Here is an 18035-nt window from a genome sequence, read left to right as displayed (position 1 = left end):
CGAGATCCAGGCGAAGTTACACTCCTACAATGCCGCATGAGGAACCTGTTGGGTAACCAAGGAAGACTGATGTCTGGAGAACCCAGGATAACCAACCAGTATGTTTCCACTGCGGACGACTGGGACATGAGGTGCGCTATTGCCAAGAAAGGCAACGGATATTTGATGATGCCTGCACAAGAAAACAACAGAGAGACATTAGCCGACACCATCTCTGGGACGACGAAGATGAACAAGAAGATGTGGGTGCAGGACGACATAGGACACCTTCACCGCAAGATAGCCACTGGAGAGGACTCTCCCCATCACGTCGATCAAGGTCTCCATTGCCATTTAGAAGCTCCAGCCGATCACCTTCCTTGGAGGTGAGACCATCGAAGAGAAAAATCCTCCGCCGTCGATCACTACATAAATGGTAGGAAATTACGTCGATATCCTCATGTATGGCCGACCAGTCCAAGCTCTTGTGGACTCTGGAGCATCATATTCAGTCATTTCGCAGAAGTACCATCGCCAGTTGTAGAAAACTGTATTTGTCAACAGCAAAACATCTCTGATGAGGGTGGCTAATGGGAAGTATGTAAAACCTACAGGAAGATGTGTCATTTGTGTGGGTATAAGTGGCCATACACAGCCCTTAGAATTCATCATCTTACAAGAGTGTAATCATGTCGTTCTTGGATGGGACTGTTTGAAAGTTAGCTTCTCAAGCAATTATAGATTGTGGTCGCTCGAAGATTATGCTAGACGAGATGAGATACTGTGGACAGGAAGATGCGCATCCGCGTGTGTGGAGACTATGTGTGCTGGATGAAGTGATCATTACTGCAGTCAGCGCTAGAAAGGTAGCTGTCATGTGTCATGCCACGCATCAACCCATGGATCTTGTAGTGGAATGTAAGAGAAGCATACCACTGACCGACTGCCCGCATCTCGTGGTCGTGCGGTAGCGTTCTCGCTTCCCGCGCCCGGGTTCCCGGGTTCGATTCCCGGCGGGGTCAGGGATTTTCTCTGCCTCGTGATGGCTGGGTGTTGTGTGCTGTCCTTAGGTTAGTTAGGTTTAAGTAGTTCTAAGTTCTAGGGGACTGATGACCATAGCTGTTAAGTCCCATAGTGCTCAGAGCCATTTGAACCATACCACTGAAGAATAACTTGGTCATCCCAGCCTCCGTCATCTCATTTCAGAATGGATTCGGTGAATTGTGGATAGTTAACTGTTGCTGAGAACCGCAGAGTCTTCCAAGATGCATGAGCATAGCAAATGCTGAGCCATTAATTGCAGAACAGCTGAGCATCATAGAAACCTCCCATGCCATGTCTGTGGGCACAATTAGTGCTACCATTAGGAGACAAGATCTTCTAGCTCGTCTATCACCAGATCTCATTTAGGAACAACAGAAGAAGCTGCTTGCCATTCTTCAAGAATTCTCTGAATGCTTCAATCCACAGGTGAAGAGCAAATTAGACAAATCGATGGTGAAGCACCGGATTAGCACTGGAGCCCATCAACCAATAAGCCAGAGAGCATACCATGTGTCAGCAACAGAACGTCGAATAATTCACGACGAGGTAGCGAAAATGATGAAAAATGACATCATTCAGCCTTCGCAGAACCCATGGTCGTCACCACTGGTTCTCTTCAGGAAGAAAGATGGCTGTTGGGCTTTTGTGTTGATTACAGGAAGCTTAACAAGATAACTAAAAAGGACGTTTACCCTCTTCCATGAATTGACGATACCCTAGATTGTCTGAAGGGGGCTAAGTTTTTCTCAAGCATGGACATGTACTCAGGATACTGGCAAATCAAAGTAGATGAGGCTGATCATGAGAAAACTGCATTCATCACCCTGAGGGCGTGTATGAGTTTAAGGTAATGCCATTTGGTTTGTGTAATGCACCAGCAACTTTTGAACGAATGGCAGATAATCTTCTAAGGCACCTGAAGTGGTTGGTGTGTCTTTGTTATTTAGATGACATTATAGTGTTCTCAGAGACATTTTATGAACACATAAAAAGACTGAGGGTCGTTCTTAAGTGTCTCCAACAAGCCAGACTGAAACTTAAACCAAGAAAGTGTCTCTTTGGAGCAAAAGAAATCAAAATACTTGGGCACCTTGTGTCAAATGAAGGTGTGCAGCCAGACCCAGAAAAGGTGAGAGCTATAACAGAATTTCCTATTCCTAAAAGTATTAGAGATGTGAGAAGCTTCCTCGGATTGTGTTCTAATTACCGTCGTTTTATCAAAGAAAAAGCCAGGCCACTCCAAGAGTTGTTAAAAGCCGATGCTAAATTTATCTGGGGTGGTGCTCAGCAAGATTCTTTCGATGTGCTGGGAAAAGCTCTGACGACTGACCCTGTACTTGGTCTGTATGATGAGAGAGCTCCTACAGAACTACACACAGATGCCAATGGGTATGGGATCGGTGCTGTTCTGGTGCAAATTTCGGATGGAAAAGAGAAGGTTATAGCCTATGCTTCTAGGGCACTTACAAAAGCCGAGAGAAACTACTCAACTACAGAAAGAGAATGTCTTGCTGTGATCTGGGCCATCTGCATATAAGACAGTATCTCTGTGGAAGACCATTCACAGTTGTTACAGACTATCATTCACTTTGTTGGTTGACAGGTCTTAAGGATCCAACAGGATGACTCACCAGGTGGGCACTACGTCTTCAAGAGAATGACATTACCATAGTGTAAAAAAGTGGGAGAAAACACCAAGATGCTGACTGTCTCTCAAGAAACCCTGTGCAAGACCATCAAGACTTTGATGAAGATAGTGACTGTCTCACTGCACTCCAGGATCTCTCTGCTGAGCAGAAGAAGGATGCCAAGGTATCTCAAATTATGCTTGCCTTAAATCGGTCAGAGCATCTGAAAGGACAATTTAAGGTAGTTAATGGATTACTTTGCATTAGGAAAGAGGTGGCTACCAGTGATTCCTAAACAAATGCACTTAGATGTTCTACAGAAATTCCATGACACATCTGAGGCTGGACATTTAGGATTTATTAAGACATACGATAGGATCTGCAAGAGATTTTTCTGGCCAGTTCATGCAGGAGTGTTCATCATTATGTGTCGCACTGTCGAGATTGCCAGAGGAGAAAGGCAGTTCCTCAGGAACCACCTGGTCGACTCATACCAATTCCACCAGCCGAAATGCCTTTCCAGCATGTTGGGATTGACCTCCTCGGATGATTTCCAATGTCTGCTATTGGATTATTGTTTTCACTGATTATCTGACACACTATGCCATTACAAAAGCTATGAAAACAGTCGAAGCATTCGAGGTAGCCAAATTCATTGTAAAAGACATTGTATTAAAATAAAGTGCCCCAAGGTCATTAATTAAGGATCAAGGGAAAGTTTTTCAATCGAATCTTGTGACAGAGATAAACCATCGGTGCAACATTACTCATCACATGATGAGTGCCTACCATCCGCAAACTAACAGGCTTACTGAATGCCTTAATAAGACCTTGGCTTACATGCTATCAATGTTTGTCAATGCTGAGCAGAGAAACTGGGATGAGGTGCTACCTTTTGTGACGTTTGCCTACAACACCACAGGATTTACGCCATTTTTCCCGGTGCATGGGTGTGAGGCGATGACGATGATGAACACTGTGTTTCCGTTACACCCTGATGACATGGACAACGACTACATCGGCTAGGTGTTAACCAGAGTTGAGGAAGCTTGGCAGTTAGCTCGACTCCGCTCGCTGCAGGTTCAAGAAAACAATTGCCGAAGGTATGATGCGAGCCACCACCTTGTTGTCTACCAGCCTGGTGATCTCGTCTGGACCTTCACTCCTGTTCAAAAGGTTGGTCTCTCTGAGAATCTCCTCAGGTGCTTCTCTGGAGCTTATAAGTTTGTAAGACAGTTGTCTGATGTTACTTATGAAGTTGAAGATTTCAACCCCGACACAAGATGACGAAAGATCAGAGATATGGTCCACGTCCTTCGAATGGAGCCCTATAAGGATCCTGCAACCCGGCGTAAATTTGAAGCTCCAGTGACAGGCAACAAGCGGAAAGGTACCAAAGAATGTAGTGGCAAGGGAAGTTCTAAGAAGATCACTGCCAGGGCGAACATCAGTCATTGGGAGTTGGAGGACCTATGACTCGTTCCTGGACTACGAGGACGTAACACCGAGATGCTGTTCTCTTAACGAGGGAGCAATGTCGCAGAAGAAGCCGAGTAGTGCAGTCACCATAGTGTAGTGGTTATGATACTAGATTGTTGCATAGAGGATCGTGAGTTGAAAACTAACCTAAACTGAAACATTTTAATTTCTATATTCGGTTCGAATACATTCTAGAAGTATCCACAGACGGCAAGAGTCATTGTACTGGAATGTTCTGTAGCTGTATACAGGGTGGTCCATTGATCGTGACTGGGCCAAATATCTCACGAAATAAGCATCAAACAAAAAAACTACAAAGAACGAAACTTGTCTTGCTTAATGGGGGAAACCAGATGGGGCTATGGTTGGTCCGCTAGATGGCGTCAAACGGATATCAACTGTGTTTTTTAAAATAGGAAACCCCATTTTTTATTACGTATTCGTGTAGTACATAAAGAAATATGAATGTTTTAGTTGGGCCACTTTTTTTGCTTTGTGATAGATGGCGTTGCATTGGTCACAAATGTATAAGTACGTGGTATCACATAAAATTCCGCCAGTGCAGACGGTATTTACTTCATGATACATTACCCGTATTAAAATGGACCATTTACCAACTGCGGAAAAGGACAATATCGTGTAGATGTATGGCTATTGTGACCAAAATGCCCTGCAGGCATGTGCTATGTATGCTGCTCGGTATCCTGGATGACATCATCCAAGTGTCTGGACAGTTCGCTGGACAGTTACGTTATTTAAGGAAACAGGAAGTGTTCAGCTACATGTAAAACATCAACCACAACCTGCAACAAATGATGATGCCCAAGTAGGTGTTTTAGCTGCTGTCGCAGGCTAATCCGCACATCAGTAGCAGACAAATTGCGTGAGAATCAGGAATCTCAGAAACGTCAGTGTTGAGAATGCTACATCCATCAACATCGATTGCACCTGTACCATATTTCTATGCACCAGGAATTGCATGGCAATGACTTTGAACATCATGTACAATTCTGCCACTGGGCACAAGGGATGATGACAGATTTTTTGCGTGCGTTCTATTTAGCGACGAAGCGTCATTCACCAATAGCGGTAATGTAAACCGGCATAATATGCACTATTGGGCAACGGAAAATCCATGATGGCTGTGAAAAGTGGAGCATCAGTGACCTTGGTGGGTTAATGTATGATGTGGCATTATGGGAGGAAGGATAATTGGCCCCCATTTTATCGATGGCAATCTAAACAGTGCAATGTATGCTGATTTCCTATGTAATGTTCTACCGATGTTACTACAAGATTTTTCACTGCATGACAGAATGGCGATGTACTTCCAACACTATGGATGTCTGGCACATAGCTCGTGTGAGGTTGAAGCGGTATTGAATAGCATATTTCATGACAGGTTGATTGGTCGTCGAAGCACCATATCATGGCCCACACATTCACCAGATCTGACGTCCCCGGATTTCTTTCTGTGGGGAAAGTTGAAGGATATTTGCTATTGCGATCCACTGACAACACCTGACAACAAGTGTCAGTGCATTGTCAATGCATGTGCGAACATTACGGAATGCAAACTACTCGCTGTTGAGAGGAATGTCGTTTCACATATTGCCAAATGCACTGAGGTTGACAGACATTGTTTTGGGCATTTATTGCATCAATGTGGTATTTACAGATAATCACGCTGTAACAGCATGTGTTTTCAGAAATGATAAGTTCACAAAGGTACATGTATCACATTTGAACAACTGAAATAAAATGTTCAAACATATCTATGTTCTGTATTTTAATTTAAAGAACCTACCTGTTACCAATTGTGAGCCATATGTTTGTGACTCTTACAGCACCATCTATCACAAAGTGAAAAAAAAAAAAAATGGTCCAACTAAAACATTCATATTTCTTTATGTACTACATGAATATGTAACAAAAAATGGGGGTTCCTATTTAAAAAACGCAGTTGATATCCGTTTGACCTATGGGAGCACCATATAGCAGGCCAACCATAGCTCCACCTGGTTTCCCCCTTCAAGCTAGACAAGTTTCGTTCTTTGTAGTTTTTTCATTTGACGCTTATCTCGTGAGATATTTGGCCCAGTCACGATCAATGGACCACCTGGTATATACCGTATGTGTTCTTACCGGAGGCAGTTTGCTCCATTCTCTTGTATGTGCAAGTGCTGAATAAACCTTCATTAAGTGAAGCTAGTGTTTGTCATTCATCTACTTACACCTTCCTCTAACTGAAAATATTAAATACCAATCTCTATACAAAGAAAACATAAATAAGTTCACAAACAATCTTATTGAGAAAAGTTGGACCAAAATATTTGATAAAAACAATGGAAAAAGTGCTAGAATCTTTATAACTAAGTATTGTGAATACGTCAATGATGCTTTCCACTACAAAAACAACTGTGTCTCTAGTAAAACAAATAACAACAACTGGATAAGTTGGGGCATTATGGTATCAAGTAGTAGGTTCAAAGAGTTGCATAGACTAGTTAAATGCAAAACAGAGGCTCAAATATCATTATGTATTATACTAGGTATAAGAAAATATAACACAAAGTCATAAAATGTGCTTAGAAAAAGGCTATTGAGAAGGCTATCAGCCTTTCAGAAAACAAGGCAAGGACAGCATGGCAAATCTTAAATGGAGAAATGGGTCATAAAAGGAATAAAAAGAACTGGCCCAAAGAAATAAGCTGGAATAACACCTTAATAAAAAGCCCTAAATCAGTAGTGAATGTCTTCAATAACTACAATAACTACTTTATAAATATCTGCAAACATACGACAGACATATCACAATCTCAGCAACTAGTGCTTTAAATGGGTTAAAGCTGAAATAACAGCCGTTAAGTAGTTCGATTTACTTGTTTCCTACCAGTAAAGGAGAAGTAATTAGAGTTATAAAGAACTTGGAAAACACTAAGATACAGGATGTTTATGGGATATTAAATACGCTTGTTAAACTGTCTTCTGCCTTTACAGCTAAACCTCTGGCCAAAGTATTTAATGGTAGAGAGGGTGTTTCCAGAAAGCCTTAAAACTGCAAGGTTAATACCTTTATTCAGAAACAGTGATGCAAGAGAACCAGAAAATTACAGACCTGTGAATATTTTACCAACATTAGCAAAAATCTTTGAATGCATTGTGTACAACAGGTTGATGAAAGTCAACATGGTTACTAGAAAAATAAGTCCACCGCTACTGCTGCACAAGATTTCACTATGTGCTAGATGCTTTTGACAAGGAAGAAACTACAATAGGGATCTTTTGTGACCTATCTAAAGCATTTGACCATGTAAATCACAAATTACTTCTGGAGAAAGAATTATATGGGATCAGTGGTACTGTGTTGGACTTGTTGAGATCCTATTTGACAAACAGGTATCAGAAAGTGGAAACAGATGAAAAAGTGAATAAATTTTACTTGGATACAAAGAAAATTATACACGATGTACCACAAGGAAGCGTGCTTGGGCCATTACTCTTGTTGATTTATGTAAATGATCTTCCCAGTGGTATCCAAAATAAAATCATCCTTTTTGTTGATGATACCAACATTGTGATAAAGGGTGAAAATATAGAAGAATGTGCTCTAAACACTCAAGGGATTCTTCGTTATCTTGATAAATGGCTTTACAGTGATAGATTAGAACCAAATTACAAAAAAAAAAAAAATCAATTTTATCTGTTTTAAAAATAGCAAGACCAAACAAAATTTGTTAGAATTTAAAATTAATGGCAACAGACTTGAGCAAGTGAAAAGTGCAAAATTTTTGGGTCCCTGCATAGTTGACAAAATGACATGGTCAGAGCACATCCGTATTGTACGTCATCAGCTCAACTTGGTTTGTTTTGCTATCAGGAAGTTAAGTTAAATTGTCAACATGGAAACCCTGATAAAATATTACTATGCACTATTTTATTCCATTATGTCCTTTGGCATTTAACTCTGGAGGAGCGCATTAAATGTGAATAAGATCCTTATTATACAGAAAAAGGCCATCTGCATAATGACAAGGCAAAAGAGGTGTACTACTTGTAGACCAAAATTCAAAGAACTGAACAGCCTAACAGCAGTAAATGTCTACATCTACAAAATGCTAACATTCACCAAATAACTCAGTAATCTCTAACAAAAAAAATCAGCAGTTACACCAATATGAAACCAAGAATTGCTAGAAATTAAGAGTAATTCAGCACTGAACCAGCTGATATGAGAAAGGGGTTACATACATGGGAATGCACCTATACAACTATCTTCCAGATGTCAAAATAGTGGAAGCAAGATAAACTTGTCCATAGCTCAGCAAAAGTTAAGTTTTGACTGAGTAACATCAGTAATTTAACATATATGAAATCAAAGAGTTGGCAGTTTTTGTTAAAGCCTCAAAGGCAGATGAAATCAGCGCAGTGACAGTTTTTGTTCAAGCATCAAAGGTGGTATTGACCAACTTGCAACACCATAGGTACAGCCAGTGTGAACAACAATCATATCACACAGCCACCATGTGCCAAAAAATGATACAAATTTAAACCTTAGTAAATAATGATGATAGAATCGGTAATAGTTTAAAGTTTTTCGTTCGAGTGCTACACACAAAAATACAGGAATGTATGGGAGAATAAACCTGAATTTAAGGGATGGCTGACACCAGTTCCTTGGAATAATATTAAAGGCATGTGTTGCTACTACCAAACTGAATTTTATGCTAAACTGAGCAATAAAATAAAATTTTAAAAAAACCACCCTGAAACCATGAAACACAACATGAGACTTGCCATAAAATCTGCACAGAAGACCTTGCCACTAACATTGTTCAGTTTTGACTGTGGAACATCTGGGAGAATTGCGTGAAAATATATTTTCTGACTCTAAATCCACCACAGACTTACAATTACATCGAACAAAGTGTTCAAACATAATAAGTGAAGTGTTGGGTCCACACTTCATGGAAGTACTGCGAGCTGATATCAGTAATGAAAAATTAAGTCTGCTGATGAACGAAGCCAGTGAAATAAGTATTTTAAATCATCTAGGAATTGCAATAAGATATTAATAGTGAATCACAAAAATAATTGTGTCAACATTTTTATTGCTTACTCCCATCAAAAAAGCTGATGCAAAATATCTGACCAACCACCTGGAAATTGAAAATTTGATTGGAATAGGCACAGACAACACATTAGTTCTGATAGGAATGAATAGGTGGTTGAATGGGTAAAATGTTCAACCATGTAAATACTAAGTGCAGTCCTTGGATGTGGTGAAATCTCGAAGAAAGATGTCAAAAAATCTACACCTAAAACCACTGTACACTTTAAATGAGTTTGTTGACACTGAAGCAGCAAATTGGACACCCTAAGCAATGCACTGCCATACCAAATGACATTAAGTATGCTGTACTTATGTGAAGTTTATCCAGTCTCAACTTGCTAATGACATAACTATGGTAATAAATTGAAGTAAATGGTTGCAGGCACAACATCGCTGCTACAGCCTACAGAAATTAGTTCATAGACATCAGCCACTGGTGGCATCGTGTATACGAAGGGAGTTAACCCCATCAAAGTCAGTTAAGGCCTGAAGATGGTGTACTGAAGCACCGAAACTGAGTAGCTATATAATAAATAACATTGGAAGAATAGCTGCAGGTGTCTCATTCTATTACATGGCCGAAGACCCTCTGACCTTCAATCAGAAGAATGGACATAAAAAAGAAGTGAATAATGGGCTACACAGAATTTTAAAAACAGATTGTGGACTGCCAAATCTCACACATGTGTGTTGTGTATGTCATTATTTACAACTGGCAGTTAGTCACACTTCAGAAAACACTGTACCCCAAAACATAGAATCCATGGTAAGAGAAACCTACAACCGGTCTTGTGTATCTTCAAGTCATCAAGACAAATACAGAAAAATATTTGAAACAGTAAATTCTTTTTTCAGGCATAGTCTTTTTGTTTTTCAAAGGCTAGCGTGTAGTGATTTAGCCCAAGTGGGTGTTATTAATCAGGTAACTGCCTTATGTTAGATTGCAGAGCTCTCATCTTATCTGGAAGTGATGTTGGCAGTGGGGGGGGGGGGGGGGGGGGGGGGGGGTTTGGAGGATAGAGAGAGAGAGAGAGGGGGGGGGGGAGAGGGGGAGAGGGAGAGATTTGGAGCACTATGCCAAGGTGGAAATAAATCTCATTGTTTACTTGGGAACTGAAATGTGTGGTTTTTTAAAAATAATTTGTTGGCCAGCACAGTAAGACTAAAGCAAAATGAAATGACCTGTTTGGCTGGCATCCGCCATCCTCAGATCTATTCTTGTAGATCTAAAGATGGCTGATGTGGCCTTAACTGGTAATTTTGTTTGAAATGTGTGTGAGTGTGCCAAATAGTGAATTATTAAAAAAAAGTACAATCAACTGCTATGCATCTTCAGCTCAACTGAAATGTCATTTTTTTTTTTTTCCTGTATGTTTTCTGTTACTTTTTCTTGTAAAGCATAGTACTAAGAATTTTTTCTGGGGGTTTGAGAACATTGGAAACAATGAGCTGGATTGTTAAGAGGAGGCATTTTGCAGTGTATAATTTCCTTACAGTTAGTTGGCATTTGAAGTCTCAGTGCAATCAATACAGCGAATAAAATCAGCGGTGTTGCATTTTTTATTATTGTCTCTCATTTTTCTATTAAGGATGGTGCCTCTTATTTAAACTAGTCAAACTATTTAATGAATTCAGTAGTGGAGGAGGTGGATCTAGGTATATCTGTGTCAGCCATGAAGAAAATGCATTGCATAAGAGAATTGTGTGCATTGCACATCACAGACACAAACACTTCCTCTTTGAATGCATAGAAGTAAAGAACTCAAAAAAGTTGAAGACTCCATTACACATTATAGTTTATAACTTTAGTGCCTTCACCAGGCACACATCACTATTGTGCAACAAAAAACATGAAAGGTGCACTGTCTGAACTCAAATTTTCCCCACCATCTCCAGAGTGGCAGTAGGAGTCTGCTTTGTCCCCTCCACTACAGAAAAATTTCATCAAGAGCACCCAGATGTGTGGCTACAAGTACATAAAATAATGAACTATCTTTACATTACACTGGAGTATGAAAACATGGAAAATTATACCACAATTTGTTTGTCTCATTGGATGAGTACTGTTTCAGTAACTTAAATATCCTGGTTCCCCAACCTCATTGGAAACTAAACATATCAAGTGACAAATCAGCTTATCTGGGCTATGTGTTGTTGCATGTCTCTGGCTGTATTCATTTTGGTTTTAGATCAACGGGAAAATAGGTCAGTCATAGCCAAACACTCTGTGCTAATAACAAAATAGGACCTATGTTTTTGAACTTCTTACAGAAGTGTGTAAATTTCTGGTGCTTAAATCTCAGCATTATGCTTGAGTACGAAAACTTTATGATTTTTCTATATATAATGAGCAATTAAGCAACCGTTCCTTGTAAATATTGTGTCGTATTTTCACAGATATACCAGTGATACCAGACCTGGATGACATACAAGATGAAGACTTGACAACACAGATTGCCAGTACTCCATCGTAAGTGCTATACTTGGAATGTTATGATTGGTTGTGCAGCTAATTGCGTAGTTACCAAAGATATGATTCTTTTCCCCCCCAGGGTCAATCTGAATAAAGTAGCAGCATATAAGGAGCTTGACTCCGATCTATTCAAACATTCAGCATTTGGGACTCTTGATAACATTAATTTACAGCTCCTTACAAAAAGCCTTAGACCAGAAAATGATGTAAAAGAGGTAAGTTAAGATTTTGTGTTTCAAAAACTTCTTGTTCATATCTGTTATACTACCAAATAAAATACCTGTTTGTATTCATTACACTACCAGATAAAATATTAAGCCAGAGTCTTCTTTGTAACTGTCAAATATTACTGAGTTTGTAGGTGCCTCAGTTAATACAGTTGCATTGTTTTTGTAGTTTTTATCCAGACCTGTGAGAAAATATCTTTTCTCTCCATGTTAGCATACTCATTCTCTCCCAGGTGGCATTTTGTACCACTGAGTTGCTTAGGTATTGTGTGCTGTGGGATATTATTAAAATTTTTATAATCTGCTGTTCCTTTTTCTCTCTTGGCCATGCATCTAATTGTTTTATGGTTCACTTCACAATTGTTTTCTTTCCTCTGTTCCTTTTCCTTTTCTTGGTTTGCTTTTTTGTTCCAAAGAAAAAACTCCACACCCTCAAAACTACATTTATAATAGTATGTGCTATATCAGATAACTTTTAATTAATGTAAGTTTTTGCCTTCATATTGTTGAATATTGTGAATTTTTCTCAGAGTTGCAAATGCTATTAGATTGGTTTGGCTCTTAAGTGTAGTCATTATTTCACTTTTAAAACCATATGTTCCACATTATTCTGACATATACACATGTAGTTTCTTCTAGAGGAAGAGGACAACCGCAAATTCCCATTGCCTGAGAAAATTCAATATACAGTAACTGGCTGCCAGTACTCAACTTCAGGAGACAGTATTCCAAGTGCAATTGATGGAAAACAATCAAAACAAGGAAAAATGCTACCATGCTTTCAGAGCTGTTTGTTTCTCCCTAAAGGAAGAAACAAGGACAAAAAGTGAAATAACTGATGTAAAGTTATTCTATCTTTTGCCACTGAATAAAGTTTTATTTGGAGTAGACAGGTTTCATTTTCTTTAAAGCGCTTTCAGTGCTTACTAAATTGGATCCATCATCATCAAACTAGCTCATGATGTAGCCTTTGTGAGAACATATTATTTCTTTTACAAATTCTGTGGTCAAATCTGCTTATCACTGAAATGCTTTAAAAACAGCAAAACAGGTGAGATCCAAATAAGACTTTGTACAGTTGCAAAAGACTGAATAACTCCCACATTGATTGTAAGACTGTAACTGCAGAAGACAAACCTCAGAAACAGAAAGACTATATGTATAGGGAAAAAAAGATTGCTAAACACAAAAAATAGATAACTGAATGTAAAAATGTTTTATACTTGTAATTTTGCTGTCTCTTGAAGGCTATTACTGGCCAGTTTGTAGTTTTACAGTTTTTTGAAGTTAATTTTCCTCTTTATATAAATCCAGTTTAAAGTTTCACACTGTCTTCTTGGAATGTCTTTCCACAAAACTGATAGTATGAAGAAAAAGTAGTGTCGATTATTCTGAAAGAAGAGATTGGGAATCTTTTACAATTACACAGGGTGTTTCACAACTCCTATTACAGGCATTTGTGGCTTGTAGAGGGGACTTAGTAGATAAAGTTTTGATAAGCAGCCTATGTCCAGGAATGTACTATTTGGTTGTAAAATAAATTTGAAGATCAGACCACTTCATAGTACACACACAGCAGAACTCTGACTAGTGTGCTCCACATGAGCTGCTGCAACTGGCTATCCTGCTATGCAGTGCACAAGGTGTATCTGCAAAGCACACTTTTGTAATCCCCACTCACAAAGCCCGGTGTGGAACTGCAGAGCACCACAGTTGACTATCCTAGTTGTGAATGTACAGCTGGCCAGAGTGGCCGAGCGGTTCTAGGTGCTACAGTCTGGAACCGCGCGACAGCTACGGTCACATGTTCGAATCCTGCCTCAGGCATGGATGTGTGTGATGTCCTTCGGTTAGTTAGGTTTAAGTAGCTCTAAAATCTAGGGGACGGATGACCCCAGAAGTTAAGTCCCATAGTGCTCAGAGCCATTTGAACCATTTTGTGAATGTACCAGTTTCTTAAAGCCATTGTTGTAATGGTACAAGATGGACTGAGCCACTCCGGAAAACTTTTGTGGTGTGCAGCTCTATCATTACATAGTGATCCAATTTTCAAACTTATTTTTAAACCAGAATGGCACATTTCTGGATCTGGACTCTTTATCAGTACTTTATGTAGTAAGTCTCCTCTACAACCACTAGAAGGTTGTAATAGGAATTGTGAAACGTCCTGTATAATTTTGGAAGTACGTTTCTGCCTTAAGCAAACACAAGTTGTTATCATTAAGACATGCTTCGGTGAAATTGCAACACTGTTAGGGGGTCCTATACAATTATTTCATTAAAAATAGGGGTGCTATGTTGAAGATACAGATTGTCACACCCATCAAACATTCGTTATCACGAAAAAGAAAACTGGCGTTCTACGGGTTGGAGTGTGGAATATCAGATCCCTTAACCGGGCAGGTAGATTAGAAAATTTGAAAAGGGAAATGGATAGGTTAAAGTTAGATATAGTGGGAATTAGTGAAGTTCGGTGGCAGGAGGAACAAGACTTTTGGTCAGGCGATTACAGGTTTATAAATACAAAATCAAATAGGGGTAATGCAGGAGTAGGTTTAATAATGAATAAAAAATAGGAGTGCGGGTTAGCTACTACAAACAGCATAGTGAACGCATTATTGTGGCCAAGATAGACACGAAGCCCATACCTACTACAGTAGTACAAGTTTATATGCCAACTAGCTCTGCAGATGATGAAGAAATTGAAGAAATGTATGATGAGATAAAAGAAATTATTCAGGTAGTGAAGGGAGACGAAAATTTAATAGTCATGGGTGACTGGAATTCGAGAGTAGGAAAAGGGAGAGAAGGAAACATAGTAGGTGAATATGGATTGGGGGGAAGAAATGAAAGAGGAAGCCACCTGGTAGAGTTTTGCACAGAGCATAACTTAATCAGAGCTAACACTTGGTTCAAGAATCATGAAAGAAGGTTGTATACATGGAAGAATCCTGGAGATACTAAAAGGTATCAGATAGATTATATAATGGTAAGACAGAGATTTAGGAACCAGGTTTTAAATTGTAAGACATTTCCAGGGGCAGCTGTGGACTCTCACCACAATTTATTGGTTATGAACTGTAGATTAAAACTGAAGAAACTGCAAAAAGGTGGGAATTTAAGGAGATGGGACCTGGATAAACTGAAAGAACCAGAGGTTGTACAGAGTTTCAGGGAGAGCATGAGGGAACAATTGACAGGAATGGGGGAAAGAAGTACAGTAGAAGAAGAATGGGTAGCTCTGAGGAATGAAGTAGTGAAGGCAGCAGAGGATCAAGTAGGTAAAAAGACGAGGGCTAGTAGAACTCCTTGGGTAACAGAAGAAATATTGAACTTAATTGACGAAAGGAGAAAATATAAAAATGCAGTAAATGAAGCTGGCAAAAAGGAATACAGATGTCTCAAAAATGAGATCGACAGGAAGTGCAAAATGGCTAAGCAGGTATGGCTAGAGGACAAATGTAAGGATGTAGAGGCTTCTCTCACTAGGGGTAAGATAGATACTGCCTACAGGAAAATTAAAGAGACCTTTGGAGAAAAGAGAACCACTTGTATGAATATCAAGAGCTCAGATGGAAACCCAGTTCTAAGCAAAGAAGGGAAAGCAGAAAGGTGGAAGGAGTACATAGAGGGTCTATACAAGGGCGATGTACTTGAGGACAATATTATGGAAATGGAAGAGGATGTAGATGAAGATCAAATGGGAGATACGATACTGTGTGAAGAGTTTGACAGAGCACTGAAAGACCTGAGTCGAAACAAGGCTCTGGGAGTAGACAACATTCCATTAGAACTACTGACGGCCTTGGGAGAGCCAGTCCTGACAAAACTCTATCATCTGGTGAGCAAGATGTGTGAAACAGGCGAAATACCCTCAGACTTCAAAAAGAATATAATAATTCCAATCCCAAAGAAAGCAGGTGTTGGGTGATGCTGAGGGAATTAGATTAGGAAATGAGACACTTAAAGTGGTAAAGGAGTTTTGCTATTTGGGGAGCAAAATAACTGATGATGGTCGAAGTAGAGAGGATATAAAATGTAGATTGGCAATGGCAAGTAAAGCGTTTCTAAAGAAGAGAAATTTGTTAACATCGAGTATAGATTTAAGTGTCAGGAAGTCGTTTCTGAAAGTATTTGTATGGAGTGTAGCTATGTATGGAAGTGAAACATGGACGATAAATAGTTTGGACAAGAAGAGAATAGAAGCTTTCAAAATGTGGTGCTACAGAAGAATGCTGAAGATTAGATGGGTAGATCACATAACTAATGATGAAGTATTGAATAGAATTGGGGAAAAGAGGAGTGTGTGGCACAACTTGATAAAAAGAGGGACAGCTTAGAAGGACATGTTCTGAGGCATTAAGGGATCACAAATTTAGCATTGGAGGGCAGCGTGGAGGGTAAAAATCATAGAGGGAGACCAAGAGATGAATACACTAAGCAGATTCAGAAGGATGTAGGTTTCAGTAAGTACTGGGAGATGAAGAAACTTGCACAGGATAGGGTAGCATGGAGAGCTGCATCAAACCAGTCTCAGGACTGAAGACCACAGCAACAACATCAAACATCTGATGTAGTAGGCACTTTCAGTGGTGGTGGTCAGTGACTGTGTGTTGACACAGAGGTCCCATCTTTAACTGCTAGTGATCACTTTAGATATATGCGATGTGAAAAATGGAATCCACTCAACCTCTCGGGATCAAATGAGAAGTTCCTTAAAACAAAAATAGCAATGAAATCAGCACACAAGTCACTGAATGTCTCACACCAGGCTGAGAGTCACATGATTTTTTCCCCATTATTAACATGTTTGAGTTCATTCGAGAAAGATTTCAATTTCATCTATAAACACAAAACGTGTCATAGCACATTTCTTTATTCTTTATGCTGTTAAGTCATGTTGTATAAAGTGCACTGCTTTTCACATTTTATTCTTCAAATGATTTATCAACCTGTCCATTTCCTCTTTTCATATACATGTATGTGGTGTCTGACTTACTTACACAGCATTATTTTCGATGTGGTGCAGCATGCCTACTTGCCTTCAGAGCATCAAGAAACTCAGCAGTGCTTCCTTCACATGAAACAGATACATGAATGGCTTAGTTAAAATAATTGTGGCAAAAATGATGACTTATTCGATAGTAGTTGTTGTAAGTAGTAAAAGACAATATTTTTATGGATTTATTGACCATTTCAGATAGATGAGCCATGGAACTGGGATCTGCTGTTCACTGATATAGCATCGGAGCTTCATAGTGAATGGGAAAGTACGGAAAACAAGGCAAAGGAAGTGACCTGAATTTATAGTCACACAACTAGATTTTAAATCAGTTCAGGGTTGCATCTGTTACTGATGCATAAATACGTAATTTTTCAGAGAATAGAATGGTGCTAAATTACGGCTGGACACATTTCAAAAAGTGTGATAGTATTTAGGCTTTTCCAATGATTACTGCTCTCTCTGTTGTTCACAACTGTTACATAACAAACAATAGTTCTTAAGACCCCATTACTTTTGCTAAAGCCTACACCAACAGGAGCTTGCAAATATTTGACTTATTTGTTTACTGTTTTATTTGGAGCCATCGTTCCTCACCTACAGTCTTTTCTCCTCCTTGATTTTGAATTGACAGATAAGCTATTATCTCTATTGAGCTTTATGTAGAGTAATGTACATTCTTTTACATTTTCTGAAAAAGATATTGATTTATAGCAGGTACATCTATGTTTGAAGAGAAATACACTACTTCTCAGCAAATGTTGTTTTTCTGTATTTTTTGTTTGTAATGCATAATTTTACATACATGGGCAATGTTAGCAATGTGGAAATACACCATTATGCATGCAGACAGAGATGTTTCATATGCTATTGTGTATTTATTTATTTCATACAATAGGACAATAACTGACTTGATGGTGCATCAGTTGTTTTTATATGTAATGTAGAACTACATTAATTGCTGGGACAAGATTGTCACTTCATTGTTATTCATGATAGTCCCAACTTATATGACTATTCAAGAAAAGCATTGCATAAGTCACCTTTTAAGTGTCTTCTGTCTGGAGGTCATTTGGCAGAAAATTATGTG

General features: G+C 39.1%; 1 protein-coding gene across 3 annotated transcripts in view; it reads left to right on the top strand.

Annotated features, from left to right (window-relative positions):
- The window catches only part of LOC124802732 (intraflagellar transport protein 43 homolog), a 120762-nt gene extending 103058 nt beyond the window's left edge, over positions 1–17704 (top strand). For 2 of the 3 annotated variants that reach the window (XM_047263701.1, XM_047263703.1), the window contains exons 6-8: positions 11641–11713; positions 11796–11931; positions 17144–17704. In XM_047263701.1, the coding sequence (XP_047119657.1) occupies positions 11641–11713; positions 11796–11931; positions 17144–17245 (311 nt within the window). In that variant the 3' untranslated portion in view covers positions 17246–17704. The remainder of the gene's footprint in view (positions 1–11640; positions 11714–11795; positions 11932–17143) is intronic. The other variant, XM_047263704.1, reaches the window with a different exon arrangement.
- The last annotated feature ends 331 nt before the right edge of the window (positions 17705–18035 follow it).

Source organism: Schistocerca piceifrons, chromosome 6, assembly GCF_021461385.2.
Source record: "Schistocerca piceifrons isolate TAMUIC-IGC-003096 chromosome 6, iqSchPice1.1, whole genome shotgun sequence".
Taxonomy (NCBI): Eukaryota; Metazoa; Arthropoda; class Insecta; order Orthoptera; family Acrididae; genus Schistocerca; species Schistocerca piceifrons.
This window is presented reverse-complemented; position numbering and strand designations above follow the sequence as displayed.